General features: G+C 52.8%; 12 protein-coding genes across 12 annotated transcripts; 7 read left to right on the top strand and 5 right to left on the bottom strand.

The window, feature by feature from the left end:
* Positions 1-600: 600 nt before the first annotated feature.
* On the top strand, positions 601-927 carry BDZ99DRAFT_359070 (uncharacterized protein; the record flags this gene model as incomplete). Its single annotated transcript, XM_033714653.1, has 1 exon — positions 601-927. A coding segment is annotated over one exon (327 nt), but the record flags the coding sequence as incomplete, so codon positions are not given.
* A 2133-nt stretch (positions 928-3060) lies between these two features.
* On the top strand, positions 3061-5466 carry BDZ99DRAFT_452348 (uncharacterized protein). Its single transcript, XM_033718268.1, has 3 exons — positions 3061-3833; positions 3881-3983; positions 4032-5466. The coding sequence occupies exons 1-3, from the start codon at positions 3084-3086 to the stop codon at positions 5072-5074; spliced, it is 1896 nt and encodes a 631-aa protein (XP_033570901.1). The 5' UTR covers positions 3061-3083; the 3' UTR covers positions 5075-5466.
* Positions 5467-6132: 666 nt separating this feature from the next.
* On the bottom strand, positions 6133-7183 carry BDZ99DRAFT_575611 (uncharacterized protein; the record flags this gene model as incomplete). Its single annotated transcript, XM_033728493.1, has 3 exons — positions 6737-7183; positions 6619-6677; positions 6133-6389 (listed from the first exon to the last, which is right to left on the bottom strand). Exons 1-3 carry the CDS (start codon positions 6781-6783, stop codon positions 6133-6135), a joined length of 363 nt encoding a protein of 120 aa, XP_033570900.1. The 5' UTR covers positions 6784-7183.
* On the bottom strand, positions 7084-8433 carry BDZ99DRAFT_525984 (P-loop containing nucleoside triphosphate hydrolase protein; the record flags this gene model as incomplete). Its single annotated transcript, XM_033726084.1, has 6 exons — positions 7084-7111; positions 7168-7223; positions 7285-7383; positions 7435-7603; positions 7658-8280; positions 8347-8433. 6 exons carry the CDS (start codon positions 8431-8433, stop codon positions 7084-7086), a joined length of 1062 nt encoding a protein of 353 aa, XP_033570899.1.
* Positions 8434-8684: 251 nt separating this feature from the next.
* On the bottom strand, positions 8685-10759 carry BDZ99DRAFT_452342 (glucose/galactose transporter; the record flags this gene model as incomplete). Its single annotated transcript, XM_033718267.1, has 6 exons — positions 8685-9403; positions 9487-9686; positions 9758-9833; positions 9888-10357; positions 10407-10607; positions 10663-10759. 6 exons carry the CDS (start codon positions 10757-10759, stop codon positions 9047-9049), a joined length of 1401 nt encoding a protein of 466 aa, XP_033570898.1. The 3' UTR covers positions 8685-9046.
* Positions 10760-11524: 765 nt separating this feature from the next.
* On the bottom strand, positions 11525-12448 carry BDZ99DRAFT_398683 (nudix hydrolase 14; the record flags this gene model as incomplete). Its single annotated transcript, XM_033716095.1, has 2 exons — positions 11525-12034; positions 12131-12448. The coding sequence occupies 2 exons, from the start codon at positions 12446-12448 to the stop codon at positions 11525-11527; spliced, it is 828 nt and encodes a 275-aa protein (XP_033570897.1).
* Positions 12449-12723: 275 nt separating this feature from the next.
* BDZ99DRAFT_502774 (uncharacterized protein) lies at positions 12724-14585 on the top strand. Its single transcript, XM_033723919.1, has 2 exons — positions 12724-13158; positions 13217-14585. Exons 1-2 carry the CDS (start codon positions 12954-12956, stop codon positions 14458-14460), a joined length of 1449 nt encoding a protein of 482 aa, XP_033570896.1. The 5' UTR covers positions 12724-12953; the 3' UTR covers positions 14461-14585.
* Positions 14586-15096: 511 nt separating this feature from the next.
* Positions 15097-16099, top strand: BDZ99DRAFT_502773 (uncharacterized protein; the record flags this gene model as incomplete). The annotated part of the gene is made up of 1 exon (XM_033723918.1): positions 15097-16099. One exon carries the CDS (start codon positions 15097-15099, stop codon positions 15859-15861), a length of 765 nt encoding a protein of 254 aa, XP_033570895.1. The 3' UTR covers positions 15862-16099.
* A 216-nt stretch (positions 16100-16315) lies between these two features.
* BDZ99DRAFT_575605 (uncharacterized protein) lies at positions 16316-17803 on the top strand (the record flags this gene model as incomplete). The annotated part of the gene is made up of 2 exons (XM_033728492.1): positions 16316-17111; positions 17262-17803. The coding sequence occupies 2 exons, from the start codon at positions 16316-16318 to the stop codon at positions 17801-17803; spliced, it is 1338 nt and encodes a 445-aa protein (XP_033570894.1).
* A 754-nt stretch (positions 17804-18557) lies between these two features.
* On the top strand, positions 18558-19693 carry BDZ99DRAFT_155983 (uncharacterized protein). The gene has a single exon (XM_033712835.1). The coding sequence runs from the start codon at positions 18710-18712 to the stop codon at positions 19586-19588; it is 879 nt and encodes a 292-aa protein (XP_033570893.1). The 5' UTR covers positions 18558-18709; the 3' UTR covers positions 19589-19693.
* Positions 19694-20312: 619 nt separating this feature from the next.
* On the bottom strand, positions 20313-20599 carry BDZ99DRAFT_467662 (uncharacterized protein). The gene has a single exon (XM_033721069.1). It carries the CDS (start codon positions 20493-20495, stop codon positions 20334-20336), a length of 162 nt encoding a protein of 53 aa, XP_033570892.1. The 5' UTR covers positions 20496-20599; the 3' UTR covers positions 20313-20333.
* A 1014-nt stretch (positions 20600-21613) lies between these two features.
* BDZ99DRAFT_452335 (uncharacterized protein) lies at positions 21614-24174 on the top strand. The gene is made up of 5 exons (XM_033718266.1): positions 21614-21711; positions 21781-21906; positions 21986-22545; positions 22768-23334; positions 23419-24174. The coding sequence occupies exons 1-5, from the start codon at positions 21674-21676 to the stop codon at positions 23769-23771; spliced, it is 1644 nt and encodes a 547-aa protein (XP_033570891.1). The 5' UTR covers positions 21614-21673; the 3' UTR covers positions 23772-24174.
* The last annotated feature ends 24 nt before the right edge of the window (positions 24175-24198 follow it).

Here is a 24198-nt window from a genome sequence, read left to right as displayed (position 1 = left end):
CTCGCTGGGCTCTACAGAAACCGCGGTCACTCAAGCAGTGCAGGACGCTCAACATGCACACGCACATCTCAAATCGACCAGTGCAATGCCAGCACAGCGTGACGAGCCCAAGCTCGGAGACGGGTTGCAAGAATCAGACACTAGCGACAGTTCATCGACTAACAGCTCTCAACTAATAATCGGGGTGGAACCCCTTAGCCTAGAACCACTTACACTCTTCGGCAGTAAGACGATCGTGTGTCAAGCAGGTAACGAGAATTACTCCCTCACAGCCGGTGTCTTCGCGGACCGCCACATGAGGTGCTCCAACAAGCTAACCTAGACGCAGAGTGCATTCCTCCCAATTCAAGGATTCGACGGTCTAAATCTGAAAGCAGCTCTATCGCTTTTACTCCAGATCTCGTTGTGCTCGATGACAGGGGCGACCTCTACGTCACCATGAACAATGGCTCTGTCGAAGCAGGCGATGTACCGAAGCGAGTCCGGGTGTCCTCTGATGCTCTACGACGAGTGAGCAGCGTGTGGCGTACGCAGCTCTCCTCACATCGGTTTCCCATGAAGATCAAACCCAGCTTGAAACGAAACAATAACCTCAACGGCGATCGGAAGTCACTGGAGCTAGTGCTCGAGCTCGCCCACGCTCAGTTCAAAAGGATACCCGCAAAGCTGTCTTATGAGGGCCTGGTTCAGCTTGCTTCTGTGTGCCTCGATTACGATACTACTGGCCTCGTTGTACCGTTCCTAGACGCGTGGATCAAACCTTACCGCGACCATATCACCCGCCCCGGTTACGAACAGTGGCTTCTCGTCGCATACGCCTTCGGATTTATTGACGACTTTGAAAACATTAGCAACCGCCTCGTCCTGAGCTGTACCTCGAAAGATGGCAAATGCCTTGATTCCAATGGATCAGCCCTCACTGGCCGATTCCCATCAAACATAATCGGTACGTATCCCAGAATCAGCTCTCTCGCCGTCACTTTTTCTGAGGCTTGTCATCACGGTGGCCCCCTCCGACGATGTCTCTCAGCCTGTCAACACCGCATTCTGACGTTGCGATTTAGATCTCATCCTCGCCAAGCGCAAGACGCTCATCCAAAGCATGCTCGCCGAGTGCTACCACACGGTCAACACGCTGATCACAAGCGGACACGCATGCTGCTTGGGCGGCTCGACTAAACGTCCAGCCGATCCCGACAGCGATGGTCCTCCGATGGTCCACCACTTAGAGCTCGACGACGGCTTCGGTGACGATGAACGGCGCAAATGCACCAACCATATTCTCGGCGCCCTGATACGCGAGCTGGACCACCTGAAGCTCTGGCCTCCTGTCGCTGACATTTCGAAGATCACCAGGAGTGTTCTGGACTTGGAGAAGGGGTTGACGCACATGAAGGATATTGTTCTGAAGGAGGCGGCGTGTTCCAACTGCAAGGTCTTGCCCCTTGACCGGCATCTGGCTTGCGATGCTGGTGACACTATCGCTCAAAAGGTGAAATACCTCCTGAGCAATGTGCAGAGTGTTGTCAGCCAGGAACAGCTGGAGCACATGAGGGTTCAGGGCCAGAAGTAAGGTGTCTGTTAATTTTTGCGACTGTCGGGGGATCTTCGAGGGGTCTCCTGGATGAGCATTGAGGCTGTGACTGTTGTCTGGACTGGGACCCGTGTTTCTCACATTTTATTCCCTTGTGCCATTACAGCATTGTTTGCATTGGAGCGGTACTTTTTGGCGTTTGGTAGTATCCAAATCAGATGGTACCTTCTTTGATTTCAACTCTCGTGACATGATCTTTGATAGAGTTGTGAGAAGTGATGACACCAGTTTGCCGCGGTCTGAAGTGCCTCCAAGCACTTTTAGAAGTCTGATTCACCGAGGAATTCGTCGTTTGGGGCGGTGTTCAAAGTCGCTAAGCCACCTCTGACGGGGTCAAGCCCAAATTTACTCACTTTCCAAGCAACGAAACAAGTCTTTGAACTAAGTCTCGTCCCATACCTTTGAGCGAAGTATGTACACTGGTTTGACGCTGTCGAGACTACCTCAATGCGCCTTTGTCTATCTGAATGAGGGCATAGGCCATCACTTTGAACGATCCGGAACGCTGGCACTCTCAACGCTGCTAGAGCCCGGAAACTACTGGAAAGCTCTGCGACCAACACAACACGGCCTGCGACTTCTGGGGCATTCTGAGCGTCGCAGCGACGGGCTCATAGACTCGCTCAAGCCCACCGGCGACGCAGACCGGCCGTGGAAAGTACCGGAACAAGGCAACGTGGTGTTCCCTGCGAGCATCAGCAATTAACGCTCTGCGGGCCGTCGTCGGGCGTAGGGCATCGCTGACAGGTCCACGGGCGGCTGAAGCTCAGGCTGAGGGGGTGGCGTTGAAACAGGAAACAAGGGGAACAGAAACAAGCCCAAACGAAACTCAGCTATGTAGGTGGACAGCGGCTCGTCGCGTGAGGGCAAGACACTTAGGGTTCAAGCTGTACTGTACATCTTTGTACAAAGGTGCATAGATTGGGTCCGTGTGCGTTGAAGATGTCGTCGACGGTATTCCATGGTTTCGAAACAGACACTGGGTCCAAGGGTCCCAGCACCGATGACGTTGTCCAATCGCCCAGTCGCCCAGTGTGTGTCGACGGTGGATGCCCCCCGGCCTCTCCACCTTCACCACTCACCGTCTGCCGCCGTTGCATCCAGAGAGCAGGCTGTGGCTGGAGTTGTCTCCATCCACCATCCCTCACCGGTGAAGCTCCCACCACCACCACCGCAACCTCGTCTTCAGCATCCATCGCGCCAATCCTCCGCTCCGAGCAGGACCAAACATCATCCCTCACAACTGCTGCGGCCGCCGTCATCGTACAACCCTTTGTATATATTGCAGCCTCTGCCGGTTTGCGCGCATCGTTCGCCTCCACCTTAGCTGCATACCGTCCTGCAGGCCGTCGACCGGCGAGCTGTCACACTATCTCGACCCACCAGCCAACCGCGCCCGCTACCAAACGTCCATCGCCAACCAGATCTGCAAACCGCCTCTGTCTGTCCTTTACACCCAAAAGCCAGTTGATGCAATAGCCCCGTCCCCATGGCCTACGACGGCTACCGCGGGCCTCTGAACCCGCCGGACCAGCACTCGTCGCAATACGCCTACGACACCGCCTACGACACCACCTACGATCCGCGGTCCTATCAGACTAATCCTGCCTCACACCACCAGAACAATGCTCCAGCGTACTACCCTCCTGAGCCGCAAAGCCCACGATCGCGCGCCTCGTCCAACACCCGCTCCGATGGCTCCCAGCAACCCCTCTATGATGCACTCAACAACGCCTTTGACAAGTCAGACGCCGCAAGCCGGGTGGATCCAGACCTCATAGCCCAGATCACAGCCCAGGTCAGGAAGCAGGTCTTGGATGACCTCAAATCCAGCGGCGTAGGAGTCAACGCCGCACCTCAGCCTCCTCCGGCCCAGCACTACCCCACACAGTCGCCTACTGCTTCCACGACAGCGTCTTTCCCAACCCGCAACGTGTACACTCCTCCGTCCCCCACCCGCCACGACTTTGAAAGCCACGGGTCCAATTCGCCTGATCCTTTGCGGCACGACCCCATGTTTGACGGCACTGGCGATACTCCGACGCCCAGACAAGAAAGTACCCAGCCCCGACAAGTTTACGAACAGCCTTCTCGATCGAGGCCTGTAACCGCTGCCCGGATTCCAACAGACAATGGAGAGGCTACAACAGTGGAAAAAATATGGCAGCCCCTCTTCGATTCGAGTGGGTATCCAACGGCAAGGCTTGGGCAGTTTCTGAGAGGGCTGGCGAATCACATTGTAAGTTTGAATTGAATGTCGAATTTGCCCTTTCTAACGTGTATCAGATTGACGATTATGAGCCGAAAAAGAGTCTAGTTATTTCTCCGGCCAAAATGCAAAAGTTTTACGGCGACGTCAAACTCAGCGACGAGATCTATCCATGGGGCAGTGAGTATCCTACCATTAATTCACATTCTTGTCTGACTTTTTGTCTAGCTATCTTCGGAAAACTCCCCAATTCGACACTGTCCAAGATGTATCGAGATATGAAATGTCAACACCATCTAATCCAAGACGAAGTCCACCTAGTCCCAAACATTCCAGCCTTGACGCCTGATGGCTTCCAAGAGTGGATGACTGCCATGATTCAAGCCTATCCTGACACTGAGCATGACCGCCTTTCCCGGGCTGTCCTGGATATGCCCATCAGCAACGCCGATGACACGAAGGAACGATTCCCAAAGGAACTACCTCGACGTCTATTCCCAAAACATGAAAACCTACAAGCCCAGCAACGGTGTGCCGCTGCTGTCTCCGCCGAGGGTGCTGTCCCACTGAAAAAACAACCCACCTTCCCACCACCTCCGCCGCTCGCGCCGACTGTGAATGCTAGCTTGGAGCGTGAAAGAAGTCCATATGGTGGTCCAGCCCTCGACTCATCAATCTCTGCCATCGACACAGACGAAGAGGACGAACTTCCTCGCTCAATCCCCATCGAACGGGAACGACAGCCGTACTCAGCCGCACCCAGCGGTGGCCGAGTCTTTGAAGAACCCGCAGCCATGAAGTCAGACACCGAAACACACACCCGCGGCCACCGCTCACAATCATCCGCCAACTTAAACCAATGGCCTTCTACCTCCGCCCGTCCAACCGACTACCCCCCCTCCACTACTCGCCATCATCGAACCAGCTCAATCTTGAACGGCCGACGCCCCCGCAGTCCAAGCTTCTCAAACCCGGGCACTCGCTCCGATACCTTTATTAGCGATGCCCCTCGTTACTCAGCATCTAATATCTATGACGCCGATGAAGAAAACCGCCGCTTCGCCAAAGACGCAGAAGCAAAGCGGGACTGGGCCAGACGACAGGCAGATGATGATGCTGTTCCGAACCGTACCAGGGCTGAGTCGATCACCGGCGGAGTTTCATACGGCGGCCACGACGAATATTATGGAGGAAGAGGGGGTAGCAATGCGTACGATGGAGCTGGGTCTGGGAGGGGTTATGGGGCTTCGTACAACGACCGGCGATACTGAGCCCTATACGAAAACACTGAGCGATTGACGACATTATGGCCGATAAAGCGTGGGCTCTGGAACAACTCTCGCTTGGAAGAGACTTATTACCTTTGTTTTCTATCTCCTTTTTCTTTGCCTATAGGGCTCTATCATGATGGCGTTATACCCTCTTTTTCTCACATTTAGATTTCTGGGCTGGACGGACGGATGGATTGTGTACGGTTTCATCATACCCCTTTGTTTTTGCATTACCTTCTGTATAACTGAAGATTGAGCGGTTCTTGGAGAGAGAGGGCATTGGATGGGTGGGAAAGAGGTCACGGGGTTCACGTGTTGTAAAACACTCCTTCTGAATTGTTGTTTCTAGTTTAGTGGTGCTGCATTTGGAGATACCTTGGAATCGAATCTGGCGTGTGTACTTCATCATGACTATGCGGTGAATGCAACGTGGACAGTGAAACAAGAAGAAGAGCAAAGCAACCAAATCAGCCTACTTCTTATGACTTGATTTCAGCAACACACAAATAGTATAACAGACTCGAGCGCGAATCACACGGACTGGCTTACGTGTGTCCCTTCTTACTACCGCTGTCCTAGTCTCTTTTAACTAGCATGTCAAAATCGAGCACAAATCGGAACGGACTGGCTCCCGCTGACACCGCTGACAACAGCTCGGCATCGCTCAAAAAAACACTGATCCTAAGGTCTTAATTCTTGCTCTCTTCCCAAAACGTGGCAAAAGCGAGTGTTAAATCGCGGGACTGACTCCCATTTGTACTTTTTCAAAAATCCCAAAAAAAATCCCAAAAAAAATCCCAAAAAAAATCAAGCTGAAGCCGAGTTTGGGTTGAGCAAAATTGAATGATTCCGCACACGGCGATGACTGGCACAGACTGCTTCTGAACCTTTGTCCTTCAATTGCACTCCATATAGCCGGATCCTCCGCATGCTACATAGCTTGGAATTGCTGCTATTTCACTTAATCCCACCCCCACCCCAATCTTCGCCCTCCCTTTACCTCTCGCTCATCTCCCCCAATCTCCCTCCCCCCCTCACCTCTATCTCTACCTTCCAAATCATCCCCCAACCCCGCTTCCGCTCCCATACCCCTGCGCCGCCCTCGCGCCCCCGTTCCCGCTCTTTTCGTCCTCCGCCTCTCGCGCCCCGCCGGCGGATGTAGACGTGTTGGAGGCTAACCCGCCCTCCGTCTGCCCGCCCATGCCGCCCTCTTGCAGCGCTTGCCCGTAGCGGATCTTGGCGGCGGGCGTGATGCCGGCGGAGTTGGGGGCGGATTTGTCGGTGGTGGATTGAGTAGTGGAGGTGTCGGTGGGGTCTGGGGAGGGTTAGGAAGTGAACCGCGTTGAGAAGTCGAGATATGGGAACGAGGGTAGAAGGGTGTAGAGGTTAGGCAACGGACTAGGGAATGTAGAACGGAGAATAGCCAAGACGTTCGAGTATGCGTTTTTGGAGGGTGCGGTGGAGTTTATATAGCTGGGGTGTAGATAGGAGTGGGAAGAGATGAGGATGTAGTGAGGATGTAGTGAGGACGGGAGGTAGCTAACCGCCTAATTGCCCGCTCTCTTTCTTATGCGGCTTTGTGAATTCCTTAATTGATTCGTATCTGCGTAGAGTTATTAGAGCGGGAGAGTAGAGTAGGGCGATTGTTGAGCGGTGCAGTACTGCGTGTTTTCCCCGCCGGGCTCTATGTCCATGAGCTTGTCTGCCATTATCGCGTTTCAGTTTTATTGCTTAGAGGAGAGAGATTGGTAGACATTTCAATTGCAGCTGTGCAGTACGCGGTTGTAATGTTGAATCGCGAAGTTCGCGTTGAGACTAAGGGTTCGTTGACCCGATATGACGTCGATGACGCATCGTCGGGTGTCTAAAAAGGTACAGCAACGCCAAAACATGTTGAACCTCGTAAGTAGAGGCACAAGGGGTACATGATATTTCCATAAGACATTTGATCGCCGAAACGCCCGTTTGCTCGTTCTCGTCCATGCAATGTCATGCCGTATGTCAATCGTTCAGTCGAAGTCGACGCCCATGAGATGGCTAGGAGGGAGTTAGCAGAGATCATGTGGAAAGGAGGAATTGAGTTAATGCGATACCTTTCGTACAGCCGCATATACTTCGCGACGAAGGCTTCGAGGTGGAATATCACTTTCTGCGTATCTAATTAGCCCAAAGAAGCTTCACGATCGGAGGATACAAAGGTAGTGGCTTACGCTGCCCATACGAATTCTGTGCTCGTAAAATGCTGCCCATTTGATGACGTCTGGTTTTAAGTCGTCATCGGTTTTTGGAAGAAGTTTCCACGTCAACGTCTAGATAGAAGTCAGCTGCGCAAGTGCGTGAGAGTTGCAAAGAGTACGGACCTTCAAGATGGTAGCAGGTGGTATACAATGTGTCAAAAGATCGTATAGCTTCGCCCTCACTTGCAGCAACCTCGCCGGACTCCTCTCCTGTATGATATCGTCTGCAATCTGCGCGATCAGGGCCTCCCAGTCTGGTGGAGGTATAGGCGTCTTGTCTGTAATAGCTTCGCTGTAGTCCAATATTAGCAGTGCTTTGCGAATTGAAGATACTAGCATCACCCACTTTTGCGCATGCACCGCCTCAAACATCAACAAAGCCCTTCTCAAATTCCTCCCACTCTCCTTCGCAATCCTCCCATTCAAACTCTCCACCTCTTTATACCCCTCCTTCCTCCCCACCGTCTTCAACACCTCGCAAATCTCCCCCTCACTCGGCGCCGCCACCCGCACCAACAGCGTCCGACTCCGAATCGGCGCAATAATATTACTCGTACTATTCGCCAACAGAATCAGTCTCAAATTAGGACTGTACTTTTCCATCGTCCGCCGCAACGCGGCCTGCGCATCCCTCGTCAAATGGTCCGCCTCGTTGATCACCACCACCTTGAACCGCTGCTTCGCGCCCAGGTCCACCTGCTGCGTCTGCGCCACCTCCTTCAACAGATCTTGAACCACCACGCGGTCGTAATTTCCGACGTCTGAGGGCGTGATCTCGAGGTGGTAGACCGAGGAAACAATGTTGAATTCGAGCTTGCGGTTCGACGTGGTTTGGAAGACGCGCGCGTCGATTTTTATCTTTTCGACGCCGGGCCCGTACAGCTCTTTGAGGGTCGCGACGATGCGGGTTTTTTTGCCCGCACCCGAGGGGCCGTAGACGAGGAGGTGGGGGAAATCGCCGCTTTGGGCCTGTGAGTGAGGCATTAGAGTGTTGTCTGGGGGTATAGATGGAGGCGGACGGAGGGGAGAGCTTACGAGGGATTTCAGGCGCGCGGATAGGTCGGGGTGGTATGTCAGGGCCTCGAGGGTCCGAGGACGGTGCTTGTCGACAAGCAATGCCATTTCGTGGGTGGCGTTGTGAGTTTCGGTGGTGTTGAGTGGAAGGAGACGCGTTTTGTCGTCGATGCGCGTAAAGAGGTTTCGTCACGTGATTTACACCAATACAGCACATGTCGACCTCGGGAGGTATATTCCTGTAAGTTAATCATCGGGATCTGTATACTAGACTTTGAGATTGACCTTAGTTCATACGCTGGTATCACGACCATCTGCTTTTTGTACGAGGAAATGGATGCATGAATCTTGAAGCACCACTTTTATTCTAATACAGACGCGAGTTTGGGCAAGCCCTTTTTGATCTCGTCTCGATTTATGATGAAGCGCTGAAAGCACCACAAACAAGGACAAGTAGACCCACTGTCAGCGCACGACATTCCTCCGATTCATGCTCTCAGGGACTTTACATCTTATCAAGACTTTTAGAATGCGCCGAAGCACCTCCAACGGTGGTGAGCAAGTGTACCCAAAATTCAGCAAGGCACTGTCATACTTGAAGCAGGTAAAAGTAGATGATGAAATGGCCACAGAACCACCAAACCGCTATCCATGCCATTCTTCAAACTCCTTTGATCGATACATCCCAACCCTTGCCTTACCCAATCATACCCCTCTCATTTCACATCTTCTCTCCAGCGCTCACTTCCACCCTTTCCTGCCTTTCCTCTCCACCCTTCTCTAGCTCCTCCTCTTTCCCAATGCCCGGTGCCGTAATGTTCAGATCAGTAGAACGATGCCCATCCAAACTCTTCGCATTAAAGAAGTTGGCGTAGACTGGAAACACCCACGCGAGGACGTAGAACGAGGTTGGGATAGCCATAGCGGTGTGGAAGTTGCCAGTATGAGTTGCCACAGCCCCCGTCATTGGCGGGATAGCCGCTCCGCCTGATATCGCGGCGACGAGCATACTGCCGCCGATTTTGGTGTGTCGGCCTAGCCCGCGCAGGGCAAGGGTGAATATTGTCGCGAAGCAGGCCTGATCATGGTCGCGTCAGCATGGGGGAACGAGATTAGGGAGGAGGGAAAGTTCAAGCGAGGTTGGAGAAGGGGATGACTTACGCTCTCAAAGCACAAAACGAGAATCAGCATCGACACGCTGGTCTTCCCATGGGTTAGAACAGCCGCGAGACCGAAGATGAAGCACAGCCCTAGGTAAAGGGCCATGATGAAGCGAGGTTTGAAGGCACGCATAGTCATGAGGGCGGCGGTCACGAAACGCATGAAGGCGTACGTGCCTTGGCCGACGGCGAGAAGGTTGGCTTGAGTGGTGTTAGTACGGGTGATGGTCTGGAAGTGATGGATGTTATGAGCAGGGAAGGGGATGGCCTACATGACATCGCTGGCGTGTATCCGGCTTCTTGGCAGAAGTTGATAAAGTAATTCGCAACTGCCACTTGGGCACCGACCTTTGATACGTTAGAATGCGTTGATGAGGTTTGATAGAGATGGAAGAGACTTACATAGCAAAACTGCGACCACACCCCAAAGAAGAGGTTATACTGCTTCCTGAATGGCCCAACATCCTCGCCCGCAATATCCTCCTCCTGGATATTCATATCCGCATCAGTGACCTCAGGCATCGGCGCAAGATAGAACAGTATAATCAGCAACGCGACAAAGCACGCTACGCCCAAGTACACCCACTGCACGTTCTTGAGCCCCTGCGCCGTGTTTACCGTCTTCGCGAAGAACACACGGGATGCCAGAAGTGGTGCGACGAAGGATCCGACGCCTTGCACGCCTTGTGCAATGTTGAGGCGGATCTCGGAGTAGCGAGGGGGTCCACATATGGAGAGGAAGTTATCGGCGCCGGTTTCGAGGGTTGAGAGGCCCGCGCCGACGACGAACATGCTGCCGCAGAAACCGCCAAAGGAGGCTTTTATGCCTGATGGCCAGAAGAGGAGGCAACCGACTGCTAGGATGGCGAGGCCTGAGGTAGTGTTAGATGGTGGTTTGAGTGGGAGGATTAGGGAAGGTACCAATCATAAAGGTTACGCGGAAACCATAGCGGCGGAGGATCCAACCAGATATTGTCAAGGGGCAAAGGAAGTAGGCACCGAAATAGGCGGCTGAGAGTCCAGAGGCTTTGCTTGCGCTGATGTTGAGGGTGGATTGGAAATGAGAGTTGAGAACGTCGAGAAGACCGTAGGCGAAGCCCCAGAGGAAGAAGAGAATCGTTACTGAGAGCGTACGTGGTCAGTAAATAGAATACGTTTATTGAATAGAAGGGCATACCAAGACCACAAGGTAATAGTGATTGTCTGAGTGTCAGGCCGGATCCTTCAGTGATGGCATTGTCGTCGACGACAATCTTTCGTTTCCAAATGCCCATGTTTGCTGTTTAGAATTGACGAAGCTCACGAAATTTGATGAAGATATTGATGGAAGAATAAGCCTGAAGAATTCTGATATTCAGTGAAGGTAACGCCCTTATACTCCCCAGAGCACTAGCCCGCCTACCCCGTGCTTCGCCCTCGGGACAAAACAGTGCGAAAAGCTGGGGATCGTCTGGGGCTCCGGGGTATTGTGCGGGGGACCACCCGAGCGGCACGAAAGCGCTAACCTGGAATCAATCAAGCGGTTTTGCTTTGACTCTAAATAGCTTGGGTGGTGGGAGAGGCACGAGCAAGCTTGGGAGGGATATAGACGCCGTTATGGGCATGTCGGAGGAGGAAGTTTTTCAGGGTACAAAGGTAGCAACACCGATCCCACGCTCGAAAGGACCTCGGTCCCATTTACTCCAACAGCGATAAGATGTTTGGACATCATGTGCCTGACATGTTCTGACTGCACCATTCCCTCATGACACTGGGCTGATTTGCCGCATATTTCCTGCGGCTGGATGGAGGTAGTGTACAGCACTAGGGCATAAGTTTGTGCACTCACCTTTGCGTTAGATTTCGAGCCCTCTTGCTACATTCTGATAACACGTTGAAGCTCCCCGAGCAACGGCGACGCAGGTTGATGGGAAGCGTTTGGAATCGCTTAAATTCGCACTCTCTAGACTTTTACATCTCATCCAGATATCTTATAATGCGCCAAAGCACCCCAGACAGTGGTGAGCAGGTGTGCACAAACTTGTGTTTAGACACTCATACTAGACCTTGCCCTCTCCTCGTAATCCCTGGTACATCGCCCAAGCTGCCAGGGCCTTCGCGTCCCGTCCACTCTCACGCCACAGGTCTTCCAGCCTCACCAATTTCAGGGTTATCTTCTCTCCTTCGTCACGCAGGCCGGTTAGCTTGCCACGGAACTCGTCAAGTTGGGATCGAGGGATGCGCTTCTGGTGTAAGAAGAGCGCGATGAACTCGTCGCATGCGCCTGGCGAAGGATACATGGCAGTTTGTAGCCTCTCGACACCGTTGGAGCTGGAGGTTGATGCTGAAGCCAGCTCCGTCATATTGACGAGTTCAGATTCTGGGACCTCCAACCCGGTCTCCTCTTGTATTTCCTTAGCAGCAGTTCCAGAGAAGGTGCCGTCGTCTAGCATGCCTGCGGGTAGTTCGATGAGTTCGAGAGATCCGGCTGCGATTCGGGGTTGAACGGTCAAGAGGACGTGTTTGTCTTTCTCGGTGTCGGTGGAAACATCGTCGGGTTGAAGAATGAGCTACGGAGGGAGAGTACCAGATTAGTATTTCATTGGATGGTATAGCGATAGTGGATGGATAGTTGACGATATAGAGCTCCACATGGCGCCACGTACCAGCATAGCTACACTACCTCCCCTCAAGAACACAGCCCCAGGCAGACTCTCGCCCTTGTCATTCTCTACCTTTGCCTGCAGCTTGATAAAGCCTGGTCTCTTCCCAAACCAATCGACGGCCTGAACCTCGATACTCTTGAGGGCGTAGGGATTCGCGTGGAAGGTGTGTGACTTGTTGCTCTGGAGCGATAAGGAATGTTGCAGCGTGGCAAGCCAATTCTTGAAGGCTGGAAACGAGAGGAGGGCTTCTTGTGGTAGGTTCGAAGGCAGTGCCACTGGAATTGGTGGTGTTGCGTTGGGCAGGTTGAAGGTCGACATTCTGGCAGAAGTTGTTCTGATTGTGGAGAATGCTGTATTTGAAGGCCGTCGAGAGAGATGTGCGAGAGTCAGCCGCAGTCGAGGAAGCATGGAGGCTTTGTAGTGTCGAGTGCGTTATGGATGCCTGCCATGGGCTGATGCGGTGGAGCTGTGGGTGGTGAAGGGTGCCACGGGTGCGTGCCGTTTTGGAGGCTGTGGAGCTAGCGGCCTGATGTCCGACGAGCTACAAAGGATCGTCGACTTCACCCCTCCTCCTCTGCATTTCTCAGCAACAACCGCAGTCAATTTCACGAATCATTGACAGCTCGAAAAACGTTGAGCAGTATAGCCTTGGGGCTCATTTTGGAACCCTCTGCTCTATTCTCGATGCTCATCCTTCTCGTAAGACATGATTCACGACTAATCGAACCATGGTGAATAGCGTACGTCTTGCTTAATACAAGCCTTGAATATATAACTCGTCATCCGAACCTATTAAACTGTTCTCGCATCATCCATCGTCGCCATGGGCACCCTCACAGGTGACATGCCACAACTGGCGGAACACTGCCCTCACAAACTAGCCACGTCCTGCCGATTGACATCCACACCGAATTGCTGCGCCTGTGCCGACGAACGACACCACTCGAGTTCTTACTCAGTGTACATAGACGGCGTTGGATTCGTCCAGCGGGGCACGCGATGGCAAAGTTACTGTTGGTTCTGTAAAGGTGGATATGGTCTTCAATCCGAACCATGAATGCACATTGCTGACGCGGGTTAAAATAGAATTCTGGAACAACCGGATCGCTTCTACAGATCCTCCTCTCGCACTTTCTCAAACGCGAATTCCGGAACTCCCAGATCAGTCCGAATTCCTCGATCGATGGAACGAGTTTCACCAGGGCTATCGGATTGTCAAGGCCGCAGATGGGACTGAGTCTCGCATAGCAGTTGTCGGCGAGCCCTTTAGAGACGTCTCCCCAGGATACTTGCCACTCACACTAAACGAGCTCCGGACAGGCCAACAGAACGACGAAACGAGAGCGCTCAACAGGACGACGAGAGCAACGACGTCTACTGAAGCTGCCAGCACCACAGAATCTCAACGCACGATTGAAGAAGAACTGGAACGCCTCCTCGAGGACGAAGAGGACGTTGATATACCGTCTGCTCAACCACAACGGTCACTCGAAATTCAGCAGTTGCGCGAACGCAGGGCGGAGTGGACAGCCGAGCGCACAAGAAGAGTTTGGGGTACTCGCGAAGACATTGAAAGCGACGACTACATGAGTCCAATTACAGGCCTGTTCAATCGTCATCTTGAGTGGAATCGACGGCGAATGGAGGCGCGTCGTGTTGAAGAAGAGCAGCGGCGGCTGGAAGCAGCGCATCGTGAAGCAGACCGGGCCACTGCTACCAGTTTGCCAAATCCGCCAACCTCACCGCATCCTAATGCTTCAAGCGTAACGCCAAACGAGCCTACGCGGCGGCAGCCATCAACTCCAGATATCCTGGAATCTTTCGCATCCTACGCAGCTGAACAATACGCCGCAAACTCGCTTCCCTCTGGCAATGAGAACTTGGTGCCGCAAGAGCCCCTGCAACTGCGCACCGAACAACGACGACAACTAGAGCAACTGCAGCAATTGCAGCAACTGCACAACGAACAACAAGAGCGTTTCTTCTATCAGATGGTTAACGCGGACGCGGGAACAGAAGAGGCTGTACGTCGTCTGACGGCACTGAGATCTGCTCTAGAACATGAGCATAACGGTACTTCCAAGCACCTGGATAACGACAGCAGACCGGAACCGAAGACCGACGCGGAGAAGATGGTCAAGCTAGAGTGCCAGATCTGCTATCAGCAGGTTGCAAATATGGCATGTGTGCCTTGCGGGCATCTTGTTATGTGCGAGTGGTGTGCGGATATTCAGATGCCAGTTAAGCATCGGAACGTCCCAGAGACGCGAGCAAAGTGTCCAATGTGTCGAAAGAAGGTCACCCAGAGAATCAAGATTCATATCGGTTGAACGACGAAGACTGGCGGTTTCGAGGATGAAAGGGCTCAGATATCCGTACGTGGGGCGTCAAATTCGCCAAAGCATAAGAATAGAATTTCTCTGAAAACAATCCAACTTGTTGATCACATTGCAACTTTATTCCACCTACCATGTTAGATTCCGCTACAATGCACTCCGCCGTGCACGGATTGGCATCCTCGGAGCTCAACTTCTGTCATGCTTACATACAATGGTAGGACGTAAGTTTGCGCACACTTGGATTCGCGGTCTAGATTCCCGCGATACATCACCAAGAATCGAGAATGAATCGTCGTAGACACCCTATCGGCTCAGAGAGGCCTTCCTTGATACATACCAGCAGGTTCTGAATCATGTCTGACCGCACGCGCTTGTCACGGTTCAGCGTTTCTTAATACATCTTCGGAGTTCTAGAGGGGATTTGTAATTTCTACATTACCGCCCATGTAGTTTGGCAGCTACAACGCTAGAAAGTACGTCTTTCCTTTTCTTTCTGTCTTCTAGCGCTCGTTATTTGCTTCTTATAGAAGTAACTAATTGTACTATTTAAGTACCATCATCCCCAAAGCTTCAATGTTGCTAACTTCAAGCTTCCAACACCAGAATACGGGAAACACGTAGCTCACCATGAACCGCGACTCCACCGGCCGCTTTCGCATTAGCCCGTATCGATTCATCAACGGACACGACGGTACCCAACGGCATCATGAAACTGACACACCTGGCCTACCCAACCACAGATTTCAGAGCCAGGCTGCATTCCCAAGCACGGAACGCTGGGGATCTATTCCAACAAGAGGAGCACCCCATGTTACTCAGCAGGCCGCGGATGCTAGTCGAAGGCGTCGACATGATGTCCCTCAGTCTCCGCCTCTGCCTCCTAGAAACCCTAATCCCACCCCTCAGCCCCGTTTGGGCCCGTTTGACCACCCACTCCGACCACCACCCCAATCACCTGCTCGACACCCAAACCATCGCTCACCTCCTTTTGACCGGCCGCTCCGGCGACAGCTACCTATTCCGGATCCCTATCAGCGCAATGGCCTTCCGCCCTTTAGACATTTTGATCTAAACCCCCCTTTAACTCCATTCGACCTATCTAGCTCTGATCCCTCCTTCTATTCATCAGAGGAAGAGGATAGAGTCGCTCAGCGGCAGGAGGGCCTAAGACAGCGAGCAGCGTTTCTGGCGCAGCGCGAACGGAATATGACAGCTTGGGGTGATGAGCTTTGCAGACAGCATAGGGAGGTAATTAGGCGGGAGAAGGAAGCGACTGTCAGGGAGCAGAATCTGAATAGGCGGGAAGAGCATATTCAGGCTAGGGAAGCGATGCTGCCGAGGGCGAGGAGTAACGCGGTCCTTGGGCGGATGGGGATGGCGATGGGAAGTTAGAGGACAGCTTCCTTATGCCATTGCATCGCCATAGGGATGTGTATAGACCTGCGTACGCTTCTGTACCACTGTAGGCTACCCAGGCGACGGTATCCGCGAGTGTTATATTTTGTAGGTCGTAGCCATACCAAACCAGAAGCCCCTACCAAGAACTCCCCGCGCGGTATCAGGGGATGAGGCTAGAACATTCCAAAGCACTATCTCTGAATCACTTCTATCGCTATCTCGACTCACATTCACCGCTTGCCGATCTGACCATTTCACTTATCTAGACTAGTCTATATAAAGACCGCAACAAACTCCATTTCCTCCGCCTCTCCACCTCTTCTCCGCATGACAGCATCTGTACATTGCAATCACTCAATCTGTGTACACTCATCTGCCGCTGTCGGGAGTCCTTCAAAACACTCTCCCAAATCCACGTCCAGAGGTTCTCAACACCTAACACGCCACGATGAGCCTTCACTGTGACCAAAAGCGTCATCTCGCCGCAGCTACCGACGCACCGTACGTCCCGCTCCAACGCCCTACTTCCGATTCTTCCGATTCTTCCGAGCTCGAAGCTGGAGAAATTCGGGATACTCCTCCGGAAAGACTTGAAGTCAAACCACCCTGGCAATACGGCAAAGCTGACAGTTGGCCCCATCGTAGTGCTGATACATTTCGCCCGAGCAGTCTCATGGAGAGGAGGATGGAGGCAGGTGGAATGGATGGTGCACGACTCTCCCGTGCCCCCACCACCGGACGGAGTGATGAACTGAACAGTCCACCGCTAGCAAGCCGATTTCTCGATCGCGTAGATCTTAAAGGCCTCACTTCCCCCTCTAAGATTAGAGTACCGCGCTCTGAACATGGTCGAGCCCACCTCTTCAATGCAACCACCCGCCATGACCAAGTAAACCTTGAAGGCCTCACCTCTCACTCTAGGGACAAAGTCCCACCACGATCATACGCCGAACTAGACGACGTGCCGCCAACCAAGCGCCCACGTCTCACTTTCTCCTCGCAGCCCGAACACGAAGCCATCACGCTTGGTGAGAACCCACAGACCGGCCGACCGCTTCTCTATCGCAGGGACGTGCCTCTGACATGCTTCTACTTCATGCAAGGGAGCTGTTTTCGTGCGGAAGAGAATTGCAAGTACGCGCATTGGGATACGGGAGTCTACTCCGAAGAGCCGTATACGGAGCAGTGGAAGAACCAGATGAAGCATGTGAGGACGGCGCATATGAAGACTAAGAGGGATAATGGTGAGTGGTACTTTTCTAGTTTGTTGGATCAGAGGTTTGTGTACACCTCTTTGACGCTGTTTGAGGGGCTGCAAGGTGGTAAAAGAGTGTACACAGACCGATGGCCAGGCAGTTTATGGTTTCAGGCTTGGATGCTAACAGACATTATAGAAGCTTCTCCTTTCCGGTTTTCTTCGGATCGCCACTCCCACAAAGCACTCCCGTCTAATCCGAACACTAAACTTTTATCTACGGTGCGCCGCTCAGGTACCACTAGTCGCACTCACCGCGGTCGCGGCCACCGCCATATCGAGGACTCCCCTCCACCTCTCGGGCCGCCGCTCAAAGCGACCCCAGAAGCCTCACGTAGCCAGCGCCAGAATCACCAAGTCGAGCTCATTCATCTCGATAACCTCCTAGCCGAGCGCAAAACCGCCCTCCGCGCCCTCGATGCTGCAAACTGCCCCCAATCAGCATCAATTTTGCGACTTCAGATACCCGTCGGTACCGCCCCTGAACATGGCTTGACGAACACGGAGGATGCGGGAGACGGGAAGCAGAAAGAGGAGTTGCGGAAGTGGGAGCAGAGGCTTAGAAACTGGGAGAAGGTTCTCGGTGGCCGCGAAGAGGCGGTGATTGCGGAGGAGGAGAGGCTTGGAGACTGGGAGGGGCTTCTGGGGTGCCGAGAGGAGAGATTAAGGGGTCGGGGCTAGTGGAGGTGAGCACTGTGTGGAGCGTCCTGGCTGAGTATCATTTGATCGAGCATTGGAAGTTTGGAAACATATAGGCATGTGTAAATGCCTTCAAAAGTTTGCAAACGAGCTTGCGGCAGATTAGTCGCGTAGAGGCTTAACTAGACTCTAAAATAACTACATGGGGTAGGTATTCTGGCAAAGCCAATTCTGTACACCTAGCGGTGGCTGTCTGGGGTAGCTTAAGGCATTATCAAAAATTCAAATCAAGTATACCAATGCTCCTACTGTGTAGTGGTAGATGACGTCGTTGGAGGTGCCCTGGCGAGTTTTTAGGTGATCCAAAACGGCAAATTTACCTCTCCCTCAGACTTTTGAAGGACTCCAGAGAGTGGAAGACAGGTGTATGCAAGCTGACTAGATAGCTGGGGAAGTTGGAATACTTACCTCCGCTTCCTGGTATATACAGAATTACTAAACTGATTACAAGTAGATTGAAACGTTGAATATCGTTGCGAAGGATGAGTATAGAGATGGAGGTGGGACCATCAGTATGAAGACGTGCTGGATGACGTGTCTGGCAGATTTGCAGGTCATTCAGCATGATCCGTTTACTTCCTGAATAGATTCTTGCAAAGGCGCCGAAGGACTTCAAGGAGTGGCAGACAGGTGTATATAGATGATCTCTTAGTACTACAAACCTTCCGCTCAAATTGATGATATTTCCCGCGTTTCTAAAATCGTCGTTTGCTTACTCGTGAGCACATGTGCATTTCTTTGCTACGCCCCATCCATTCACCTTCGTCTTTTGCCTTCCCACATAACGCCGTAACACGAACGACCCACTAGCCAATTCAGGCTTCCCCAATTTCGACTCCTCTTTTCCCTATCCTTCTCTTATTCCTAACACCACAAACAAACGCCACCATGTCCTCCCCTCGCGGCACCAAACGCCGCGCAGACGACCCCGATCCTCATACTCCATACACCGGCTTCTCTTGCCCGCTCAGCGCTGAAAACACGGTAGCCGAGTTCGAAAAGCTCAGGGAATCGATACGACTGCGGAACCAGAACTGGAACAACAGCCGATTATTGAGTCCTCCCCCTCCCCCTCGTCACCCTCCTGGTAGTCGTACAGAGAGACCGATGGCTTCGGGTTCGAATGCAGCAGGATCTGGGCTTCAATATGAATCTCGCGATGGAGCCTGTGGCAGCGCCAACGGCCCAGCACGCGATGATGCGGCGCAACGACGGGGCAGTTTAGAAGAAGGAGAGATCGAGGGAGATGAACAACCAATGGGACCAACTCCTCCTTCTTGCTTTCTTCTCTCAGATAGGCATGCGAATACGGCTACGATAGGGTCATCACCCCCTCTACGCAGCTCAGCGCAAGACGAATTCGAGGATCGAACGGGCCCTACCCGCTCGTTTCCCGCAGGAAGGCCTACTGTCACCACTACGGGGCCGCCACCCCCTCTACGCGGCTCAGCGTACGACGAAGACGAGGATCGAATGGGACCCCCAGTCCAACAAATCCGACCCGCCCTCAAGACCGTGGTTGTAAACGGCGCATCCATCCCCATAACCTGCCGCTGGTGGAAGTTCGGCGCCGGCCGCGGCGGCTGCCACAACACCGCCGAAACCTGCCAGTACGCGCACTTTGACACGGGACTGTACGCGGAGGACGGGCCGAGGAGCCAGGTGTCGGGCTCGCGGAAGAGAGCGAAGAAGAAGAGGGTGGCTGATGCGGATCCTGGTAAGCCAAGACGTATGGAAGGGTTTGGGAGGACTGAGGTGTTAATGTGATTATACAGAAGAGTCGAGGCGCCTCGAAGGTGCGGCGTTGGAGCCGGATCCTAATCAAGTGACTGCTCCGCCGAGGAGAACGTTCTCGGGGGCGCAGGAAGACCCGTATTTGCGGTTTCGAGAGCGAGTTCGTCCTAGGCCGGTAACGCAGCAACTAGAACCGTCCCAGGCGGGCGGTCAGACGTGTGGGAACGAGGGATATCGTGACGATGAAGACGAAAAGCCGTCTCATTTCTATGGAAGGAGCGGAGGGGCTGGAGTCAATGAGGGATATCGCGATGACGATGAGGATGAGTTACCCCCATCTTACGGAAGAAGCGGCGGAGCTGGAGTCAATGAGGGATATCGCGATGACGATGAAGACGAGCCATCTTTCGACCGTAGAGCCAACTATGGATACCGTGAGGATGATGACGAAGCACCACCTTATTATGGCAGAGAGAATGAAGATTACCGCGACGGGGACCACGTAGACGCGCCTGGCCAAGGAAGACGAGCCTCAAATTCACGTCCCCAGAACTTCAGACAACAGGCACAGAACCTGCTGAACGAGAGGCAGAAGAATCTGGATGAGTGGGAGAAGAGGCTCCGTTGGCAGGCTACGGATCTGGAGCAGCAAAAACGAGGGGTGGACAACGAGGTGAGGAAGAAGAGAGATGAATTGGAGAAGAAGGAAGCCGAGTTCAGGAAGAAGGAAGATGACATGCAGAAGCTTGTGGATGACCTACGAAATCGAGAAAATGGACTAAGACGCCAGGTCACAGAGCTCAAGACGGAGCACGAAGCATGGAAGGCGGATCTCGGGAAGAAGGAAGAGGACTTGCGGAAAGGATGGAAGGCCTTTGGCAAGCGGGAGACGCAGGTGACCAAGCGAGAGGAAGAACTTCATAAGCGGGAGGAAATCCATCGAGCGAGAGAGCAGACAGTGAGGGACAGGGAGAGGGTTCTTGATATGCGTGATGAAGGGGCTGTGAGAGGTTAGAGAAGGACACCGAGTGCTTATTCTGCGCCTGACAATGGCATGTGTCTTGGAGCATTCATATTGCCTTGTAGTATTCCCTAACTAGGCACGGAGTCCAATCATAATAGAAGAACGGGTGTTGGAAGAATGTTTGACCGGAAGGAAGAGACGCCTCATTGAAGGTGCAACAATCCGAGTGGAACCCTTGCAGGTGCCTGCAGACGGCCCCGCGGGCAGAGCTAGCTACCTTGAGACAGCTCATGAATGTTGAATTCTGCTGTAACGTGTCGGATACGATGCTTCAGTGTAAAGCCTCCTTTCTATAGCTCTCGGAACCCAACCGCTCTGACGCCCAAGCCGCACCTTCGTTATCAGTCCTTCCATTCCTCCCTTACAAACTATCTATCAAATGCTTAAACAGGCTAGCGCACCCACATGACATTCAAGGCGCAATGCGAGGGGCTCCCCCTGCCAGCACAGCCTGATGGCCTTGCAGCACCCTGCAGCCACCCACGGCGCGCCCAGCAAATCCCACGCCTTTCTTATCCGCTAAAAGTGCACTTTGTGCTGCGGGGAGTGGCTCAACCGTTTGCATCCTGCAGGAGACAGGACCATGCCAGCTGAAGACCTGCCCGGAGTCACCTCATAGCCGGATGAGTCCCGACATCATTTTCCCCATTCTGTGTCGCTCATATCCAAGGTTGAGGCTTTGAGGTGTCGTTGCAGCTGAGCTTTGGAGAATCATAAAGGTCGTGAGAGCTCGCTCTTGACCAACACCGAGAGCGAGTGGCTTACCGAACCGCATCTGAAGCTATCGGCGATATTTTGTTTTTGGTTTGGTCTCTTTCATATTGTACCGTCGTTTCGATAATTGTTCGTGCTACTTCTTTGCTCTGCTGTCGACATACTCCTGGAGAGTACTTTTCACTTCTCCCATCCCATTCTCGAAAGCCCTACCCCGCGATCAGCGTTGGAAAGTGTCTGCACAGCCACATATCGATATCACCCAGCCACACAATTTTGGATGACATTCGAGATAAGCAAAGATGACGAAGAACTGGACAGCCGTGAGGGGCTACATCGAGGAGTACTCCTTCAAGCAGAAGAGGCCATTGGAGCAAGTCATGGCTTTGATGCAGAGGAAGCATTCGTTCGGAGCATCGTAAGTGTCACGTGATGTCAAGCTCACTCATACGACTCTTCTGCAGAATATGCTGACGTCCGACGCCAGGAAGAGAGCATATCGACTGAAAATCAAAGAATGGGGTTTGATGAGGCATAAACCACATAGACCTCGACAAGGGAGCCCGCCAGCTCGGAGGAGCGTGACGAACGATGGATCTGTGTCCGATACCACGTACGTTTGTGCCACCACTCAAGTCCTACCTTATCGTTCATTCCTGATTACTATGTAATTCTTTTCTAACAATGTACAGATTAGTGGGCGATCCTGTCAGCGGTAACGAGAAGCACGTTGACTCGAACCTTTCTACCGCCCTTCGACCTGACGAAGAACGTTCTAAACAAATCATCTTGAACGCCATATGCAATGGCAATGAATTTGAGGTCGAGACCCAGCTCCGAAAGCCCGAAAGTATGGCATGCTTGAACCACCCACTAGGAGTCGGATTGGAGTCGAGAGATACGCACTGCTCCATTGGTTGGGGCTGGGCACCAAAGCCTCTAAATATCTTACCCGACGGTTGTGTGCTTCTCCAGCCTAACTCCCAGACCCTTCTTGACGTGGCATCTGCCCTTCCAAATACAGCTGTCGTACAAAAGTTGTTGCAAGCTGGAGCGATATCTTCTGTCCACAGCCAAGGTACCCAAGTATCTATGTCTAATGCCATCAGGAATGGACGGGTCGAAAATGTGAGAGCACTATTGGAAAGCGGAGTTTGCAAGGCTTCTGGACTGCGTCAATGTACTTGGGTACCCCTCCGACAAGCGGCGTTCTGGCTCTACCCTTCTATCATCCAGTTACTCTTCGATCACGGTGCAGACGTGAACCCTTCCCTCGATGTCGGCCCATCCAAGACGCCCATCCAACTAGCTGTTGAGCGGCGCAGTTCAGAGTTAAGCAACGAGAATATCCGCTCCGAGGCTGAAAAGACCATAAAGATGCTCCTTGATGCCGGCGCCGATGTATTGACGGACAAGCAACACGACCTGGACGGAAGAACGCCATTCGAATCCTTCCTTGCGCCATGGCAATCAGATCCCTTGTGGAGCAGCCATCTCAGCCCTGTCGAATACTCGGTCCTCCAATCGTTTATCACCAGCGGTGCTGACATCCACTCCCGTTTCACCGCATTCTCTTGCACTAGCCCCTCTAGCGAAACATTCTCCCACCAGCTTCTCTACCACGCACCGTCCCACTTAACCCGCCTCCTAATTGATCACACCAACGTCCGCCTGGGTGGAAATGGCTGCCACATTCTCCATGAGTTAGCTGGTGGATCATGCCCGAACGGAAAAGGCCATCCCGCCGAAACGTTGCGGGACATCGAAGTGCTGCTCAAACGCGGAGCAGACCCTAATTGTCTCGACAAAAAAGGTCGCACTGCTCTAACAGCCTGCCTGGGCCTATGCCCATCCATTGACGTTTTCGATCGTGTGCAGTTGCTCCTCCGAGGTGGCGCAGACCCTGAAGAGCGAGACGCTAAACATTTCGACCCGGTCCTAATGGCCATCAAGGGCTTCCAGGACCCTTTGCGTTTCCGCCTTACGGAGACGCTGCTCTATAGCTACCCTACAACCACAGGGCCCTTACGCGGAGAGCACAGTTGGCTCGAGTCTCACTTTAACTTCAACGAAGACCAAGCCTTCAACTTCCACGCTCTGATGCAGAAATACGGACTCGTTCGAGGGTTTCCTGTGGTGAACTTGCCACTGCACCTTTGTTCAAACATGCGAGACGTAATCAATAGAGCAACGTTCAGCGTAGCAACGACGCGAATTCTGGATGCGGCGGTGAAACAGCAGACTAGAGGTGGTGTTTTGCGAAGCGACGATATTCTGAGAGTGATTCGGATGCGCGAAGATGCAGGACTGCCAAAATATGAGTTCGATCAAGCGTTTGTCCTGGAACTACTGTCGGCTACGATACCTGCACCGTTGGCGCCTTCGGTCGGGATATACACGCAAGCACTCGATGTTGTTCCGATTGGTGTTACGGCTGCAGGGCACTCTTGGGCTTTCGGACAGATGACGATTCGATGAAGCAGTGCCTTCGAGGAGACGACGAATATACTTAGCCTCTGAGAACGGGAAACAGTTTGCCAACGAGAGCCACGAGGTTGGTGACTTGATGCAGATGCCGGCTACGAATAAATTCCTATGCAAACCGAGTCCCGCAGAAAATTCTACGATTCCCTGGATAAACACAACCTACATCACTTAACTCAAACTCTCGATCCTAGTGTCTGCAAAAGCGACAGGGATACGAGCCCTGTCAGGCTTCATGAGCATAAAGCGGCAGTAACGTGTTCTACATGCATGTGGTGGTTACAAGCGAGTGGTGGCGCTTAATTTTTGGTGCGATTTGGACGTTTTGACACCCTAGCAATCTCAACAACTATAAAGTATTAAATAAGATTATATGAATGCATATAGTATTTAGCTCATTTCAATGGCTAGGCAATAGTTT

Source organism: Mytilinidion resinicola (genome assembly GCF_010093595.1).
Source record: "Mytilinidion resinicola strain CBS 304.34 unplaced genomic scaffold BDZ99scaffold_24, whole genome shotgun sequence".
NCBI classification, from domain to species: domain Eukaryota; kingdom Fungi; phylum Ascomycota; class Dothideomycetes; order Mytilinidiales; family Mytilinidiaceae; genus Mytilinidion; species Mytilinidion resinicola.
The sequence above is the reverse complement of the archived record's forward strand: the minus strand, read 5'-3'. Positions and strand labels throughout refer to the sequence as shown.